Genomic DNA, 18594 nt, shown 5'->3' on the forward strand with positions numbered 1-18594 from the left:
ACTTACGTCAGTATCGCCCCCTATGTGTCGGGTGGACGCATCTCCCCTCGCTCCGGACCAATGCAGCTCAACACCGACAAATTCAGACGTCAGCTTTTTTTTTTGAGCTGCTTCCTGGAGTTATAGTATAAGAAAATAAAATTACTTTCTTATTGAAAAGTTAGTATTGAAATTGTCTTCATTTCCAAACGAGATCCAGCTGAAACGTTGTTTCTTCCGCTCTGATAATTGATAAATTATGTTCTGATATATAAATTATATTCTGATAAATAAAATATCAGAAGGCTGATAACAGTGACACATGATGACACAGCTCCATCATGTGTCACAGCATCACTCCTGAGTCCATATTCAGATTGAGTTACCGGGTAAAAGACAGGAAAAAAAACTGACAATTGTATTTTGCTAAATAAATAAATAAAAAGCGGCAACATCTATGTATCTACATCTATGTTGCTGGTGCTAATGACAGAAGCTAACCCCTTAGCTCTCCGCGAGGCGCTCAGAGGCAGCAGCCGGATCACCGGCGTCTGGCTGGAGGAAGCGAGGCGAGTTGAACAGAAAAGCTCGGTTCGAAACGAGAGAAGAGGAAAATGGACAGGGCGGTCAGTCTCCCCGGACAACCAGAAAAGGTCACCACAGGTAACACCTTCACTCACTCAGTGCGAAACATGAAGGGAACATTTATTCTGCGCCGAGTCTAAACAAGAAAAACAAGAGATATCAGTCCGCGTCGTCATATTGTCACTGTATTATATTTGGTGGGGGGTAAACGCTGATATTATGTGGTGTAGTAAAACTGTCAGTACGTATTCACTACTGTTTTCGTAAGGCAGAGGCAGAGAGGTTACACAAGCCTGGGTCTCTACTGGCTGCCAGCTGTTGACAGCTTGAGGAGCAAAGACTCCACAATATGTTCACTGGGAAAAACAATATGATCAAGTTATTGGTGAAGCTGCAAGGAGAATTGCTTTCAGTTTTAGCAATAATATCACATTTTATTTGATCGAATACTACACTGTTGGAGTGTTTTTATTGCTAAATCATGTTTAACTAATTGATCCCAGTATTAAACAATGTTATTTAAACAGTGAGAACAGTGAAGAGATCATCCGAGTTAAGAAATGATTGATTATCACCTGTGCAGGTGTCATCTTTGCATTATGTTGCTTGGTCTTCTTCCTTGACATTCAGTCAAATTACATCATGTCAAATTTCAGTATATTTTGTCTTTTTCTGTGTGAACTGTACGATCACGGTTTACTTGCACTTGCAAAAAAAAAAAAAAAAAAAAAGCATCATAAAGTCAGGGATTACCAGGACTCTGTGACTCGTCCTGACGTGTGTTGCAGTGAACCTGGTTGAGACCAGCACGGCCCCCAGTGGAATGGAACTGGTCAGCTCCTATCAGACCAACAGAGTGGGGGACCCCATGGACCTGGTGGCGCTTGCCGAGCAAGTGCAGAAGGTGAGGCGTTTTGACAAGTTGTCCAGCTCACAATAGCGTGTTTTACTCCTGAAGTGACGCGGGTGTTTCTCAGGGGGACGACTTTGTTAAAGCCAACGCTTGCAACAAGCTGACAGTAATCGCTGACCAGATCAGGTACCTGCAGGAGCAGGCCAAAAAGGTAGGACCGTCAATTCACAAAGCAGTCGTGTTTATGTTCAGACGGGTCACATTCACCCAATGACATTGATCGCTGATTGACGATCGCAGGCTTTAGAAGAAGCAAAGAGAGACGCTGACCTCCACCATGCTGCCTGTAATATTGTGAAAAAGCCAGGCAACATGTACTTCTTGTACCAGCGGCCGTCTGGACAGCAATACTTCTCCATCATCTCCCCAAAGGTTGGTTCCATGAAACAATCTTCGAGTTATGTCACCTCTGCTCATTTTATGTATTATCTAACACACACGGAGGAGGAGTCTCTGCAGGGAGCTCATATGAATACTTAACATGTCTCAGCAGTTCAGTGCGCGTGTGTGTGTGTGTGCGCGTGTGTGTGCATGTGCGTGTGTGTGATGTCGCAACAGTTGCAGTTCAAACTTTGAACTCTCGGCAGTGAGTTGCTGTCCTCTTTATTTACCAGAAGTGTTCAGTATCGTTTCAGTAGCCGCTTACATTTCGCCCCCAGCTGTTGCCGACGAAGGATGTGAAGTCATCGGTTCAGTTGATGATAAGTGACAGACGCCACTCCCCAATGCGTTTCTTTGAGAAGGAATTAGTAGATGCATAAGAGCCTTTGCGCGGGAATAAGTGGGATAAAATATATCACGACAACTTTCGAGTAAAATTTGTCCAGTGGACAAAATCTCACGTCCAATTGGCAGCCAAATGTTTATTAAGTTAGCATGACAGTGTTTTTTGATTCAGTCATCTTGTTTTATCTCTATCTGGCTTACCCGTTTTCCCTTTTCCTTTGAAGGAGTGGGGACCAAGCTGCCCTCATCCGTTTCTCGGTGCATTCAAGCTTCAGCATGACATGTCCTGGACTCCTGTGGATGAGGTGGAAAAGAGGGACGCAGAGCTCGCCGTTATGGGGAAACTGCTCAGCCACCAAACAGCCCTGCCTCCATGCATAGGACCCAATTTCAGAGGTCTAGATGAATAAAACTGGACAAAAAATATGATCGGTTTATACAGATTCAAGTCCCACACAGGGACTAAAAAACTGCTGTCAGTGAGTCTCTGTTTTATCTTAAGCTGCCATAAATGCATAATGCTTTATTTCTAAAGAATGTGTGTTTTTCATTTTCTGGAAAATATCAAACCGGGACTCATGAGAGTGTGTGTGTGCTTAATGTTTTTACTGTGCTTATACTTCACCAATCATTAACACAAACCAATGGTTTAAATGGGACGGTCATTCCTCTACAGCAGTCGGACATCAATACGCTTTGGGGACGGAGAAAAACGTCAGAGTAGACAAGCGTCTTTCTTTTCACCATCAACTGGTGCAGTTTCTGGAATTCTGTTCGAAAAGTAAAACTCGTGTCAATTCATTACACAGAGAGAAATGCGTTTCAAGTGTTTACTTTTCTTCATTTAATTTCTGGTTTCAAGTTGACAAAAACCCCTAATGGAGTTTTTTCAAAACATTGAAATGTTGCATCAGGCTAATAAAGCCAAATTTTCTTACGGAAACCTTCTGCACTCAGTACTTGATCAGGGCTCCTTTTGGATGAAATACTGCATCCATGCACCGTGGCATGGAGGCAGTCAGCCTGTGGTTCTGCTTAAGTATAATGGAGCAGTGACCTTCATCTCTGTTAGTTCTGCTTTGTCTTACTTACTCTTCCCAAAAGCCCACAGATTTTCTGTGGGGTTCAAGTCAGGCCTGTTTGTTGGTGTTCAAATGGTCATTAAACCAGCTTTTGGTAAGTTTAGCAGTACAAAGTCCTGCTAGAAAATAAAATCACCATCTCCATAAAGCTTGTCAGCAAAGGGAAATGACTGCAGACTTCAGAAAACCCAGTGAACCAACACATGACATGGCAACCCAAATGAAAACATAACTCTGGACAGAAGCAGGGTGGAGGTCGTGTCTCTCCACTCCAACTCCAGACTCTGAAACTTAATTTCCAAATGAAATTCAAACTTTTATCTGTTTTGCAATGTGAAGCACTTTGAACTGCCCCGCTGCTAAAATGTGCTGTACAAATAAACCTGATTGATTTAAGTTGATCTGAAACAAAAACTTTGGACGACCAAAGTATAGTTGTTTTTCTCCAGGTCAGGTAAGACACTTATGACGTCTGTCTCTGGTTCAGGACTGGCTCCATACAACGAAGGAGTCGATCTTCAATCTCTGAGCTGCCGTCGACGCCTTCTCAGATTTTTCAATGAGCTTTGCTTCGCAGTTCTCTTACAGCTGCAGTATGTAACTGTTAAAAAGAATATCATTTTTCAGGGCCGGTAGTGCAATCTGAACATTTTAACACGTTATTACATAATGCAGATTAATCAAAGCACCTACTTTGACCTGGCCATAAATTTCAAATTGTCCTCATTTTTAAATTTGCATTTATAAAAAAACAGAACAAGAAGGTCCTCCGAAGAGACATTACTTATATGTACAAAACCAAAAAGAAATTAGAGCCGACTGACACTTCCTCCAAAATGAACCAACTCTTTACTACCATTTTTTATTAATCATCCAATATTCTTGCACGTTGAGTTTAACACAAGGTTCCCTGTTTGGACCACAGGGATTGTAAACTTGTTAATCTTTCCATCTCATAAATGTCAATAACACATTCTGTCCATATCCGTCTTAACAATGATGTGTCATGGCTTGACTTCGGCTGGGCTATCTCCGTGTTAAAAATACTTTGATTGATTTTATGTCATTGATTTGGCACCAGTGGGGTTTGACAGTAATATGACAGGAAGGGGGCAGAGAGACACGCAGCAAAGGAACCGAGGATGAGAGTCGTACTCGCGACGCCCCGATGTAATGTATGTTTCTTTTAGTTTGAACAGATCAGAGTATTTTATTATGGAGAACAAATCTAAATGTTAATATCTGAATCAGTAAAGAAAGGGAACTTTTCAAATGTAGTCAAAAGAAAATGTATTTAACTTCATACATTTATTAAAAGATCATCAAAGTGCAATAGTCTCATTTCAAATCAATTATCTGCTTTTTTACGCTACGCTGAAACATTTCCATGTTAAGATCACGAGACAGAATTCTCTAGTGAAGAAGTGACTTTCAGCAGGTATGAGTTCATGTGAGGAAGCAGCCGACAGTCATCGGTGGCCATGTTGAAGTGCGCGGCGTCCTCCGTGGAGCTGATCTTAAGCAGCATGTGAGACTTTGGTGGGAGAAACAAGAGCGCCCTGAACTTGGCCGACTCCTCCAACGGGTCTGGCACAAGGAAGGACTGGAAGCGTTTCTCCACCAGAGCTTTCAGAGCGGCCTCCCCCAGCTGGCAGCAAAACAGACTGACACAAGACTCTCCCGTCTCACGGTGCATTTCGTCCCACAGGCCCTCAAAGACATCTCGTCTGCTAGCACTGCTCCAGGTTGGTGGTGCAGGCAGAGGCAGGAAGACCTGCTGGAATGCCACGTGGATGTCCGGCATGGCGGTGTGCCAGGTGAGCCCGTCCTTAGAGGTGAAGATGGCGCTCGCGTGGATGGTGGTTGGGTACGGCCGTCTGGGCTTCAGTGTCAGCCGCACCACGGGGGGTGGTCCCTGTCTGAAGAGACAGGGGACGGTGATGTCCTGCAGCTCTTCGTAGTGATCGTCTGTCAGGCTGAAGTGAAGCTGGATGCTGAAAAGCTGCTCGAAGCGAGGGTCATGGGGCTCCGTGTGGGTCAGGTGGTACTTTAACACAATAAGTGAAGCAAAGCCAGACTTGCTGAATTGAGCCCTGTAACATTCCAGTGTGTTGTTCTCGTCCTCCTGATTCAGCTGAAGGTTTTCTGCCTCTTGATGTGGCCCTGGTAAAGCCTCAGTCAGCTGAAATATGGGTTTCTCGGTCTGGTGGACGGTCAGGGTGTTTGTCAGCCCCTCGCTCTCTGCCATAACGCAGGACAGCGTTCGCTTCTTGACTTGACCGCCGCCCTCTGCGGCATTCTGCACCAGCACTGCGGACAGCTTCTCCCGGGATAACATGGTGAGGAATGTGTAGTAGAGGCGGGCGTGGTCCCTGATGTCCGTGTCGCCATAGTGGAAGGCAAGATGCTGCAGAATGTCCGCCAAAGGAATAAGCATAGAGTCCAGATTGGGATGAAGGAGCACACGGCGGCAAACTCCCAGCAGGCCATTTCCCAATCGCCAGTCACCGCTGGTACACAGAGAGGAGGACGTTTGGGTGACAATGGTGGACAGAAAGCTTAGGGAGCTGCGCTGACAGATTTCTTCTTCCTCTGCCACCCGAGTCAGCACCTTAAGGTGGCTGCTAAGGTCTTGTAGGGGGAGCTGGCCGAACGGGATGCTGGTTATCACTTTCTGGAGGCCCTGCAGGAGCCCCACAAACCACTTGCACTCCGGTAACCTCTCTCGAGTCTGATTGACTAGGTTGAGGATGTGTGGGGCCAGCCGGGTGTGTTGGAGGTAGAGATGACAAAGCTGCTCACTAAGGCAAGTTGCATACCGCTCCACATGGTGGAAGTAAAACAGGAAGAGGAAGGCGGCTCTGAAAAAGGTCACAACAATATCTCTGCTGCCTCCCCTGTCCACGATGTGCAGCAGCGCCACAAGGTGGTCGTAGATGTAGGCCAGGCCCCGGCTGTCCTCGTCCCCCTCTTCCAGGAAGACCAGAGCCTGCAGGTTGAGCCGGCTCAGCAGGGTGGCGCTGTCGTTAAACACCGAAGGCAGCAGGGCCGAGGCCAGCTGTGGGGTCAGCAGCACAGGAGGAGCCTCGTCGCCATCACCGCAGCTGATTGGACGGTTCTCTGGAAAGTGCAGGATGCAGTCCATGTAGAAGAGCTTCTCGGGCGCGCTGAGGAGCGGGTGCTGGGAGAGGACGACCAGCCGCTTCAGGAGGAAGGCTTCGTCTTCAGCGCTGAAGAGGCTGTCGGTGAAGCCGCACTTCATTAGCAGGGTGACATGGAGGAGGCAAACCTGACGGTGTCAACAACAGAGGGGAAAAACGTGTTCATCGGTTTTAGGAGCTCTTGGTATTGCTAACTCAAATTCATGCCACGTCTGAAATGACCAAAAACGATGCAAGTAGCTACAACCATTCCAGCTCTGGGCTCTAAAGGAATGTTGACGCACGGCTTAAAATGAAACTAATTTACGGTGCCTGGCAAACATACCAACAAGTCAGCCTATTTTAAATGACATGCCAACACAAATTGGTGTACAATTATAAGCTGGGAGGAAGTTTATCATTTTCTCCCTGCAGATTTTTCTTTCTAACATTAAAAAGAAAAATCCGAAAAATGTAGCATCCCACTTTACTTTGAAAATAATCCCTGAACACAAACCTCGTTGGTTCCCAGCAGTCGCAGGAGCTGAGCTCGAAATACGGTTGGAGGGATCCCGGGCACCATGGTAACAACTTCAGTCAGTCTGTGGAAAAGTGCAGCCTGACACAAAGGCGTGAGGAGATAGGACTCTTCTAAAAGGGAAGAGAGGACGGACCGCAGCTCCTTACAGTCAGGTCCGGTGTGAAGGGTCGGCACTCTGCCCATTGGTCCAAGGATGAGGGACGACAGCATGGCTGCATCCTTGGTGTCCATGTGGACGGCGTCCTGGTCTGCCTCCCACGCAACAGAGCCATTTCCTCCTAACAGAGCTTTAAGATGTGCAGCTCCTGCTCCTGCTTGCTCAGTGAGCTGATAAATAGCATTTCTCAGCACCAGAATCTGCAGCCCTCCAAAAGCCTGATGAAGCCTGTAGGTCTCCCGCTGCCGCAGCCCGGCCAAGAGCTCGAGGTGCTGGGAGAGAAGTCCAGGACAGCTGGCCTCCATCTCGCGCAGGCAGTCGCAGGCCGTCGCTCTGAGAAGGTGCTGCGTGCCATCGCCGGGGGGTTCGCTGGCGTCCTGAGCTACCCGAAGGAGCACGTCGAGAAAGTCCAGGGCAGCTCGGGAGCGGCCGTTCACACAGGAGGAGCAGACAAGAACGCTGGTGAGGGCCACGAGGAGATGGCAGCGAAACTGGCCGAACCTGGACGGACACTGGGTGAACACCGACATAAGATCCAGGGCTGTCTCCTCGCCGGCGGATCCCGAGGAGCACAGCAGGGTTGGATATTCACAGAGGGGAGACAACAGGAGGACCTGCGTGGGATAAAGAACACAAGGGATCAGAAACTCTTATGAGAAACATCGATATATGATTAGGAGCAAGTGCAGGGTTAAATGGAGAAGGCACAAAGCACAATTTCCTTCCCAGGCGTCGCTCCGTGGCCATTTTGAAACTTTGCGGAACATGCAGTGAATCTCAAAGTGTAAAGCCTGACAATAAAGCTCGTAATAGCACAACAAATGACCCGAGTCAATGGTTTTCACAGGATCAACGTTAGTCCCGCCCACTGACTTCCTGTTGGGTTCAACTGGTTAAATGACTTCATGACATTTGCACAGGAACAATGAAATACATAAATACACAGTAAAATAATTACATATATATTTTAATACATGTTTTCTTTAAAAAGAATGTTTTATTATTTCAAGGAATTATTTAAAAATAATTGTATAAATTTAATTCGATTGACATTTAATTATTTCACTGCCAATGTCATAATCTCATGATATGTTGAGCCAGCCGTTGTATTTAACTATTTGATGATACGTTTAATTATAGAGTGGCAAATTGAATTATGTTTTTTTTATTATAATTAATTACTGGGAGATTTACACATTTTCATGGTGTTTATTTGCTTGATCTTGAAACATCTAACCCTGCATATGGATATGAACAGTCATCTTGAAATCTGAACTTCCAAAGGTCTAAATAAATCAAACACTGACACAACCTGCAGTCCCACTATTCCTTCCACATTTGTCGTCAACATCAATATGACTGCATGTTACCAATCGTAGCAGATGTTTGATCTCACACACATTGACTTGGTCGTCCTTAAGCCACCGTACGTTTTTGGTGGTAGGTGCAGTCAAAGTACCCAATTACCTTTTGTTATTGCTCCAAAAATCTGCACTGAAATGATTAAATATTAATTTGGGTTATAGTATAGGTGATTCTTTAACACACATACCATATCCATTCTGCCTTGCCCAATTTATGGCTCATAAGTGGAACTTTTGGACAACAGCTGTGTGCTGGCATAGTATTCAAATTAAAATAAATTATTTCTATGTGAATAGCGCCAGATTACATCAATATAAAAATATGCAAAATATAGGTTAAGAAGTACTGGTGAAGTGCAGAAAACGATTAACATTTTCAACACTTTGTGATTTTTTTTTCTGCCAAATGACAGACACTTTGAGGACATTCACTGTCTTCAACAAGAGTTTGAGGCTTTAACACAGCAAAAATAACATTTGTCACACTTTAAAATATCCCATCTCAAAGTATACATTATCTAAACAGGAGATATCCTGGAAAAGCATTGCAGCAAGTAGTTTGGCTGAGGCCATCTAAAAAAAAATCTACAATGAAATTGTGAAATCTATATTGTGGTTGTAGCATTGGTGAAATCATTTCCTGAAAATAACGGAAAAAAAAAGACATCCTGGATAAGTATTACTCCAAACATCCACAGTGAAATATGAACATTTATTCTGGACACAAATAGTTCATGTATGTAAAAGAAAAAGCTTTTTTTTAAATGATGCTTCTTATTATGCTTCTCTTTTTCTTTTCATTCCTGTTTTTTTCGCCTGCAGGGAACCTTCCGGTTTTCTGTTTGACCGCAAAAAAACTCACGTCCGTGTCACTGGCCTTTTCAGCCGTGAAGCCAAATGAGCCACGCATACTGTAAGGTCTCGGTTTGTGCTGGTCTCACCTTGACTCCGTAGCTGGCTCTGTCGTCCCGCAGCTCGCGCAGCAGCTCTGACAGGAACGCATCCGGGCTCGTTTCCGTCAGGAAGCCGCTTGGGCTGCAGCGGAAAGCACCGATTCTCTCCGTCCAGGTCGTCGCCATTTTTTGTTCAAGTGAGACGCGAATGCCCGCGTGTGTTATTCCTTCAAAGACACCTTATTTCTTTACATGACAGACAACCTCAAGGAAACCGCTTCTGTTTACCCCTACTCCCGTGTTGGGTCACGTGCCTGTTAAATATCCACAGCGCCCCCTGCAGGGTCGGATAAGGAACTTTTTTTGGCAGGGAACTTGTTTGTTTTATTAAATAGAAAATGTAATAAATGTTACCAAATCAATCTATACGTCATGAAATATTTTAAACCAATATACTCTGTACCGTATTTTATTAGACTAACAGCTAGAAACAGTAATTTATTTTGTAATTGTCATACCACAGGGACATTTTGGAAGGAATGTATCAACTTAGACTATGTCATTGTGATACAGAAAGCAAAGCACAAAGAAAAAAAACAAAAGTTGCAATAGATATGCAATAAAATCCTTAAGACATTGGAACTTGTATAATTTTTTTTCCGTCATGTTGTTCACACTCCTCACCGGGTGGTGGCGGTAATGCGTCTTTGTCTTACTTGCCAACCGCCAATACAATAAAGAAGGAGGAGGAGGAGCGAGAAGGCGCCAATATTGCATTGCCAGCAGAGTGACAGTTGATTTTGAATTTTTCAGCGATGACCGAAAACACCTTTCCCCTCCACAATGTGGACGCTATTGTTAATTTCTACCGCAGTGAGGTTCTCACCGGCCAGGAGGCCAAACAGTTCACTAAAGGAGACCTGACCCCGGTTCCCAAGGTAAACTGAAAGCTTCATCATTTACATTGCTGTGTCTGACTCTGAGCGGAGACGGAGCTCTGAACTGAAGTCCATAAGCTGGGGACAAGTTAGTTTGAATTTCAATATTTCACGGTCGCCTTTCATACCGTGTTGTGCAACAAAGCGTTTACCCCGACTCTGAAAACTGGTCTGGTGGGACCACTGAACACATTTGGACTCGTTTGAAACATGTACACAAAACAATGGCTTCTTATTGGGTCCTTTGGGTCACGAGATTCAAATCATACAATGTTGGCTTGACCGTTATCTTCTTGCACTATTTCGCTCGCTTCAAATGTCCATCTACAGCTCAGTGTGGACTTTCTTCCATTGACTTGGATTCCTCCGATAGGATTTCAGGTTGTTCTTATTTTATTTATTATTAGTATTTGCTCTAAAGACAAAAAAAAGGGATCAAATTAAAAGTTGATTCAACTCAAATAGTCACTTGATGTTTGTAGTTTATACAGTTCTTTGTTGGTTTCTTCCATAGTTCTAGGAAAAAAGAAACATGTTACAAATTTCACAGGAGCCGGTTGCTGAATTAAACTTATCTTAGTTTCTTACTTTGTTTTCTTGTATTTAGAAGCCATGGTGGTACTGCTGTTTTGAAATCAGTGCGCTCAACCCAAACTGTATTCCTGTGACCTGTGTTCTCTGTTTTTGTCTTATGTTTGTATAGATACTTGGGCATCTATACTTGGGTAGTATAGATGCTACCCAAGTAGCTATACTACCCAAGTATAGATGCCCAAATGGGATCTATACTCCCTACTTGGGCAGATCTATACCCACCCATGTTACTTAAATTCAGGTTTCAGCTCCTCAGAATCCAGTGTTTTCTGCTTCTTCGTCTTTACAGCCAGAAGCAGTTCAGACGCTGTACATGAGAATCCTGCATCTCCTGTACCGCTTCAGGCCTGAGTGCCACTCCATGGTGAGACCTCCATTTTACCCGTAAACATTTTATTACATGCTGCTTCCACTTTTTATGTAGCGGAAACTTAAGTATTTCACCACGAGCCACGACTACATGTTTGCTTTGTTTTCCAACAGATTCCCTTTTCGGAGAACATCCAGTATCCGGTTTACTATGAGGGTGCTACTGCCATAATGAGTGTCTACACACGCATGTGGGATTTATTTTCTTTATAATTCGCAAATTTATAAAGTGCAGCAACTAAGGCACAATGTTGCTAACATTCTTAAGAGTGTATATTTATGAAACGGCTGAGCAGAACACAATGTTAGGCTCCACTTGTCTGTAAGGTCTCACACATATGATTCTTAAAATGTGATTTTATGTTTTGTTTTTAGGAGGCAGTTTCTGCCGATTTGCCTGGTGTACGACTTTTCATTGAATGACCTTCTGGCTCCAAGTAAGTATGTCTGTCTGCAGGCTGCAGCTAGAACATTTCTATTGCCTTCCATAACTACAAATTACAAACTAGGACAACATGCATTATATTTTAATATTGATGAATGTTGCATTAATGATGTAACTTGTGATAAATGACCAAATAAGTTCAAGGCTTCCCCCAGGAAACTTACCAAGTGGTACAGCAGTCCATCTTGTTTCTGTGTTAGAAATGTTGTAACTTGGTAGGAAATATGAAAATATGATTAAGTATTGTCAATAATGTCTTCCAATAACTTAGGCTGCATTTACACTGCAGCCTAAAGTGGCCCAATCACAATTATTATTATTTATTTATTTTTGGGACATAATGCAACCTTTATCAGATCTCTTCATGACAGTCGGATTTATTTAAAATGTGACCCAGGACACTTGGGTGTCCGATTCAAATGTGACCTAAAAGGTTGCAATCATCCAATGTGGACGTCACTGATACTCGACAAATGTCACTATTCTCTGCCCTGATACATGCAAACAGGAAGAAAAACAACAACCATTCAGTTATTAACATGCTGCTCCCGTCAGACAACAACTTCAAAATTTTAAGATGCTCCACTGTTGGAATTCATGTTTACTTCCACAAACACCTAGCGCTTCTGGCGGTTAACAAAACACTGAGAACGCTGACGTTATTGCGCCCTCTACTGTGCATGCAGGACACTTCCAGGTCGTTTGCCCTGTTCGCACTGGAGATCACATACAGGTCGCATATGTTTGGAAGTGTGAACGACCATGGCAGAAAAAAAAAATCAGATTTCACAAAAAATGGGACTAATTTTAATCTAGTTAATCTTGCGATTAACGATTGTAAGTTAATTAATTGTTTGCATCGCTACTTTACAACAACAACAAAAAAATGACAATGAGATTCACTGTAGATGTAACAACAAAAAGGGGAACATTTCTAAAAGGTGATGTATAGTTTTGCAGGGGACTGTTTTTATGATTGATCTGGTGACCAAGATTATTATTTTTATTTATTTTCAGAAAAACAGAAGACTCTGGTTATTCTGAGTGCCATCATGAACTTTCTTCACTTCCGGAAGGAGAGGATGGTGGTGACGCTGGAGAAACAGGCCAAATTTGTATGTTCCATCAGATCCATAACAACACAAACAATCCATTTCATCTGTACAGAAACAATCTGTAATGCACTGCATTGATATGTGAAGTGACAGACGGACATGAATGTTACGAAGCAGATATATGGGTTTCAGCTTGTTTTTGATATTGTGGAAGATATTGAAAATGGCTTTCATTTTTGTTTATTTATTTCAGATTTATCAGGTGAGTATTAGGGTTGAGAAGTATATCACAATATTGTGTGGTAACTATCGCAGTAATAGTAATGATAGAATATATCAAAGCACTTTTTGGTCTGGCAGGCAGATTGTATGAGTGGGACGGCGCATCACTGCCACCAAACAAAAATGGCCTACTTCAGAAAACCAGCTGCATAAGTTACCTAAATTTTCTTGCCAACTAATACATACTTACTTTATTTTGTCATATTTTAAAAAAAGAAAAATAAATGTTAATACGCACCTGCTTCTCACAGTGTCATGAAGTCTGGTCCTGGAGTTACTGTCCATAAATTTTAAGATGCAGCTCTTCTCCAATGCTCCAACAAATGGCTCGTTAGCATGTCTTTGCAGAGCTGAGTGACTAAATGGTGATTAGGAAATTTGCATAAAAGTTTGAAAAGCTGTGCTCATTTTCCATTCACTTTGCCAGTATATCCTACTTTGTGTTGCTCTGTCACAGTCCATTCCAGGCTTTTAATAGCAACAAACGCCAGTTTAATTCAGATTTCTAACAATACTGAATCAACCCAAAGAGCTTTAGTCACAAGCAGTGCAATAAGTTGAAAGTTTATGTTCATTTCCCCTGTTGTTAGAGGGCAGACATGGACAAACTGCAGACATACACCAGAGCCAACCAGGAAGCAGAGAAGAAGATCGAGCAGCTGACGTAAGTCTTCTCCTGAACATGTTCAGATCTTTTAGGGGATTTTGCTGTTACCAACTCAGCAACTTTCTTGCTATATTTAGCAGCATTTCAAACAAACAAAAAAAATTGTATCGCAAGGCTTCCCCCCATAAAACTTGTTAAGCCTCGTGGTTGTTTGCTCGCCAGTCATTCATCCAGCGGCCTGTCGTGTTTTAAAAATGTTTAAAGTTGATATGAAATTTGAAAATATCACTTGATAATTATGTGCTATTGGGAGATTAATAACTGAACACCAGTCTTAAGAAATGCAAACATTTAAAATAAACTTATAAATAAGCAATGCTAAGCCTGGTGGCCCGCCAGGCTTATATATAGTACAGTGGGGGGAAACTCTGGTATCAGCCAAAATTGGAGGCGGCAAGTCAAACGTCTTAAAAATTGGTCATCTGCAATTGGCCAGAACACAGATGTATTAAAAAACAGAAAAAGTTTGAACTTCAGTGAGAGTATCTTTTTAAGTACATTTTAATATTTAACAAACCGTATTAATATGGTTAAAATAACAACTGATGCTGTCCAATCATTGTCTTCAGTGTGAAGAGCAAAGAACATTTCGACTTAAACGCAAGCTGCTAGTCGTTACGTTTCAAATTGTATTGAAAAACGTTTGTCATAAAACCCAAAAGGGATCAGTGCGACATGTTCTGATCCGTGTCTTTCTGACCCAGGACCATCCCACCAGAGCAGCAGGCCGAGGCAGATGAGCTGGCTGCCACTCTCTCTGAGCTGCAGGCCATCACCGTGCATGAATACCAGGAAGTGGTAGGAACTGACACTGACACACACACTGTCGAAGTTGTGGTGTGTAATTATGTGTTCAGTTAAAGTCTGACACTGCAGTTTCCCTTTCAGAACGTCAAAAACGATAACATTGCAGAGTGGAAAACCAAAATAGCAGAGAAGACGCAGAAGCTGGTATGTGATCCGGATTCGTATGTCTAAGCTCGTCGAGTCTCTGCTGTGTCATTAGACACATCTGTGTGTGTCTGTTTGTGTTTTAGTCCCAAGTGAAGGTGGACCTCAGTAACCTGAAAGAGGACATCACCAAACTCAAGTCTCAGATCGTGGAGTCTCCAGAAGAACTGAAGAGTCAGATGGAGAAGATGAAGGAAGCTGCGAAGAAAATCAAGAACTCCATAGTAAGTAGGAAAATGTTTGGTCTGCAGATGTAACTCGATCTTTACTGTGTTGCGCTGGTTACTAGTTGAAGGATTAAACCTTCTTGGAAGACAGTTCTCCGTTTATTCTGACGAACAACAAACAGAAAACCAAGTCATTGGCCGCCTTCACCAAATCCTGCATAAAATAAAGTACATAACAATCTAAGGTCAACTCTAAATCTATAAACTGGATGTATTTGGGTGAAAAATAACCAACTTCTGCAGGACAACATTGCATAAAGTTAGGGCTTAAGAGTGCAAATGACTGGACAAAATAATACCACAGAAAGAAGAAATAAAGATTAGGGGCGGCTGATCTTAATGTCACACCACAGCAGTTTCTGAAGTGTTTAGTCAAGTATAAGAACAATCTGGGTAAGAGAAGACATTTTATTATGACATAGAAATACAATTCTGTTACACAATCAGAGCCAATATGTTGGGATTTCTCACACACCTGTTTGATTTAAAAAATAATAATTTTACTTACAGGCAGTAACAGAAGAGTATGTGGTGGAGATAGAAAACAGGGTGCAGAGCTTGGCACACACTGAGTCTGAGTTCCAGCAGATAAACGGCATGCTGCAGGACCTGGAGATCAGCATGAACAACATCAGGCTGCGTGAGGAAGAGGTACGCTCAACTCTTACATCCACCTGGGTATCGGCTTTCAAATCCCTAAGCTTCCTTCTTTTTCAGAGACGATGTGTCTGACTGAGCTGTCGTTCGGTGTTTAGATGCTCAATGCTAGAAGAGACATATACAGCCACAAGACGATTCCACAAAATAAATGCACCACGTTTCCTATTTTTATTTGTAGACATTTTTCCATTCACATAATTATTCAGTCACTTGTGTTGCTCTGCTGGATGAAACCCCAACAAAATATAAACAGAATAGCTGTCAGAGTGAGGAAATATGACCTAATGTTCACTATAGAACACATTCAGCAGAAAATGGTAATGGAGAAACAATATTTAAACTGTTTATTTTTCTAATGTTGCATATTAACAGCACCAGGAGCTGTCGAGTCAAAACGAGAAGATGCAAAAGGAGCTGAAAAGTCTGTTCAGCGAGGAGGCCCAGCTGAAGCGGGCTCTGGGCAAGAAGCTGGATAAGGAGTGCAAACAGAACATCCGCAGACAGATGAAGAGAGAGACGAAGGAACAGCATGTCCAGGAAGTGTTGGGGTACCGACTCAAACGTCTCGAACCGTAGAATTAACCTGAGCAATGTGTTCGTTTGACAACCTAACACTAGCTGTTCTCCAGCCAGTTGAACCAAATCCACCAGAATCGTGAGGAGATAGCGGATAAGATCCAAGCGATGACAGCAGAGACCCGTCAGCTGAAGGCCAAGATCAAGAGCCTGAGAGACAACTGCAGCAAAGACACGGAGAAGGCTCAGGTACTTTTGATGATAGGGCAATCTTTGATGGTTTGCGGAGTTCCAGAACGCAACCAGATTTCTCAGTGGTACTACTTAAAAAAAAAAAAAAAAAATAGAAGAAAGAAATCTCAGATTGCACCGGTAAAACCAGTCATTCCAGGAAATGACTGAAAACCACTGAAAGTCTCCCTGCAGTCCATTGACACTCATTAGGCCCAAACTAATGATTCCTCTAAACCAGTGGTTTTCTAACATTTTCATGCTGAGGATCTCTTTACACAGTTAACAAAAGCTCACAGACGACCTGAGTCGAAATCGGCCCCACAAAAATACATCGTAATATATACAATCTGAAATGAAAATTAGTCTCTTAACTCACTTTGTTCATTCATGCCATTTGTTAAATATAACCGGTCACAACAAAATCGTCATGAACACGTCTTCTCCCGGCATTTTAAGTTATTTACAGATTCTGCAAGTGTGAATTTTAATCCTTCTAATAATATAAAACACATAAAAATAAAAAAGAATAAGTTGTTTTTAGTGCAAAGTGTTGTATTAATATTAGACATATTTGTAATTTAGAAACACAATAGAATAATAAAAATAGAGTTGAGTTGCTTTGCTAAAAACGAAAATCCTCTTCTGCACTATTGAATATAAAATTATCCCAATTTCTGCCAATTGTATTTATCTATTCTATTTATTTGCTGCTTACTTAGTTTCTAATTAAATAATAATAACAATAGCTATTGAAGTGCGAGCAGAGCATTGTAAGCAGGCAAAATTGTACACAACAAAGAACAGTTCTCTGGGACTTTACCGTTCACAGCACAGAATCGCTGAAAAGAATCGAGTCGTTCGTGAACGACACACAATGCTCTCAGCAGGTATGACTTCCTCCGATCATAGAAGCATTCCCGCCGTTGTTTTCGTTTTATCTGTATCTTCAGTTTTTCTTTGGAGAAACTCGATTTTAAGCAATTTATGCATTATTTTTTTTAGCACAATCCCCTGCTAAGCCCACCGCAGTGTTGCACTTCGCTATGGTGGGCTCATGTCACGGCTATTAAAGGGTCGTTTACATCCACTATGCTGACCACTGGGGGACGAGTGCTGCAGTCAGGCTGACTCTCCTTCGTTGGAATTTCGTGGCTTCTGCAGTTTCGGTGGAAACTAGAAATTGGATCAAACGAATTAGGAAGAACTGTTCCAGTTCTCGAGTTTTGTTATGCACTCCTAAACCTGAGTGAAACTGTTAAATCAGGGGTGTCCAAACTTTTAATCACACGGGTCAAAAATACTCCCAGACGAAACAAACCAAACTTTAAAAAGAAAAGAAGAAATAACTTCTAGTTATTTGCTTAACAATTTACTGAGCATGCAATATTTGGGTTTTGGGTTAGAAAAGCACTTATTTGTAGTTTAGATTCTTTTATCTTGATGTTTAAATTTTACCTATTTGAAGCACTTTGAACACGTTTTCAGTAAAATACCTGTCTTGTACAATTGTGCATCAAACACACTTTGACAGATTAATCATTTTCAAGACATGTTCCTTTTTTGCTGGACAGTGATTTATTGATTTATCTTGTTAAATGTGATGCAGTTGAAAATTTGGGTGTGCCTAACTAAACTGTTGAACCTAAAAAAGAAAAATGTTGGTCAAAAACGTAAGTCAGAGAACTTGGCTTCATGGTGGAATATGTTCCTGTTTCCAGGCGCTGTTTGACGCTCTGTCAACATCAATGGATGGTCTTCACAAGAGGATCGAGATGCACATTATGGACCTGAAACTTCAACAAGATGTCTAACTTTTCCATATATCTAACTTGTTTTTTTCTCTCTGCCTGTAGTTTTTTATTTAATAATCTTTGTGAATTAACTTTACTGTCTGGTTGGCTAATGAGTGAAATAAATTCTAGTGTCAACATTTTTTCTCTCTTTGCTACTATTAGAAATTAATGAATGAACTGAATATTAGAAAAAACTTTTGACAAATGTTCAGATTAAGTTGGGATCGGCTTACACTCATTAAATAAATACAGAATCCTAAAAACCAGAAGAGCAACACTCATTGAGATTAAAAAAACCTCATTTGCGTGTTATAGTTTGTACATAAACTCTGGATGTACTTTTTTTTTTAAACACATTTTGGTAACACTATTTAAAGAGGTGTGTATAACACTGACATGACATAACACCTGTCTGAACATGAAGTCTTTATGAATGAAACTTGTATTAAAAGCGTCATTTACAGCATGACACTTCATGACAAC

General features: G+C 42.1%; 3 protein-coding genes across 3 annotated transcripts; 2 read left to right on the plus strand and 1 right to left on the minus strand.

The window, feature by feature from the left end:
- The first annotated feature begins 451 nt into the window (after positions 1 to 451).
- Positions 452 to 2729, plus strand: cunh1orf50 (chromosome unknown C1orf50 homolog). The gene is made up of 5 exons (XM_055027287.1): positions 452 to 642; positions 1353 to 1468; positions 1542 to 1628; positions 1718 to 1849; positions 2428 to 2729. The coding sequence occupies exons 1-5, from the start codon at positions 594 to 596 to the stop codon at positions 2611 to 2613; spliced, it is 570 nt and encodes a 189-aa protein (XP_054883262.1). The 5' UTR covers positions 452 to 593; the 3' UTR covers positions 2614 to 2729.
- Positions 2730 to 4130: 1401 nt separating this feature from the next.
- ap5b1 (adaptor related protein complex 5 subunit beta 1) lies at positions 4131 to 9734 on the minus strand. Its single transcript, XM_055027286.1, has 3 exons — positions 9429 to 9734; positions 6943 to 7737; positions 4131 to 6574 (listed from the first exon to the last, which is right to left on the minus strand). The coding sequence occupies exons 1-3, from the start codon at positions 9564 to 9566 to the stop codon at positions 4682 to 4684; spliced, it is 2826 nt and encodes a 941-aa protein (XP_054883261.1). The 5' UTR covers positions 9567 to 9734; the 3' UTR covers positions 4131 to 4681.
- Positions 9735 to 10123: 389 nt separating this feature from the next.
- Positions 10124 to 18246, plus strand: nuf2 (UF2 component of NDC80 kinetochore complex). Its single transcript, XM_055027364.1, has 13 exons — positions 10124 to 10318; positions 11202 to 11276; positions 11396 to 11472; positions 11657 to 11718; positions 12744 to 12841; positions 13654 to 13727; positions 14435 to 14528; positions 14619 to 14681; positions 14768 to 14905; positions 15419 to 15559; positions 15941 to 16116; positions 16198 to 16333; positions 18037 to 18246. The coding sequence occupies exons 1-13, from the start codon at positions 10196 to 10198 to the stop codon at positions 18127 to 18129; spliced, it is 1350 nt and encodes a 449-aa protein (XP_054883339.1). The 5' UTR covers positions 10124 to 10195; the 3' UTR covers positions 18130 to 18246.
- The last annotated feature ends 348 nt before the right edge of the window (positions 18247 to 18594 follow it).

Source organism: Poeciliopsis prolifica, unplaced genomic scaffold (assembly GCF_027474105.1).
Source record: "Poeciliopsis prolifica strain line A6 unplaced genomic scaffold, Auburn_PproV2 SCAFFOLD003, whole genome shotgun sequence".
Taxonomy (NCBI): Eukaryota; Metazoa; Chordata; class Actinopteri; order Cyprinodontiformes; family Poeciliidae; genus Poeciliopsis; species Poeciliopsis prolifica.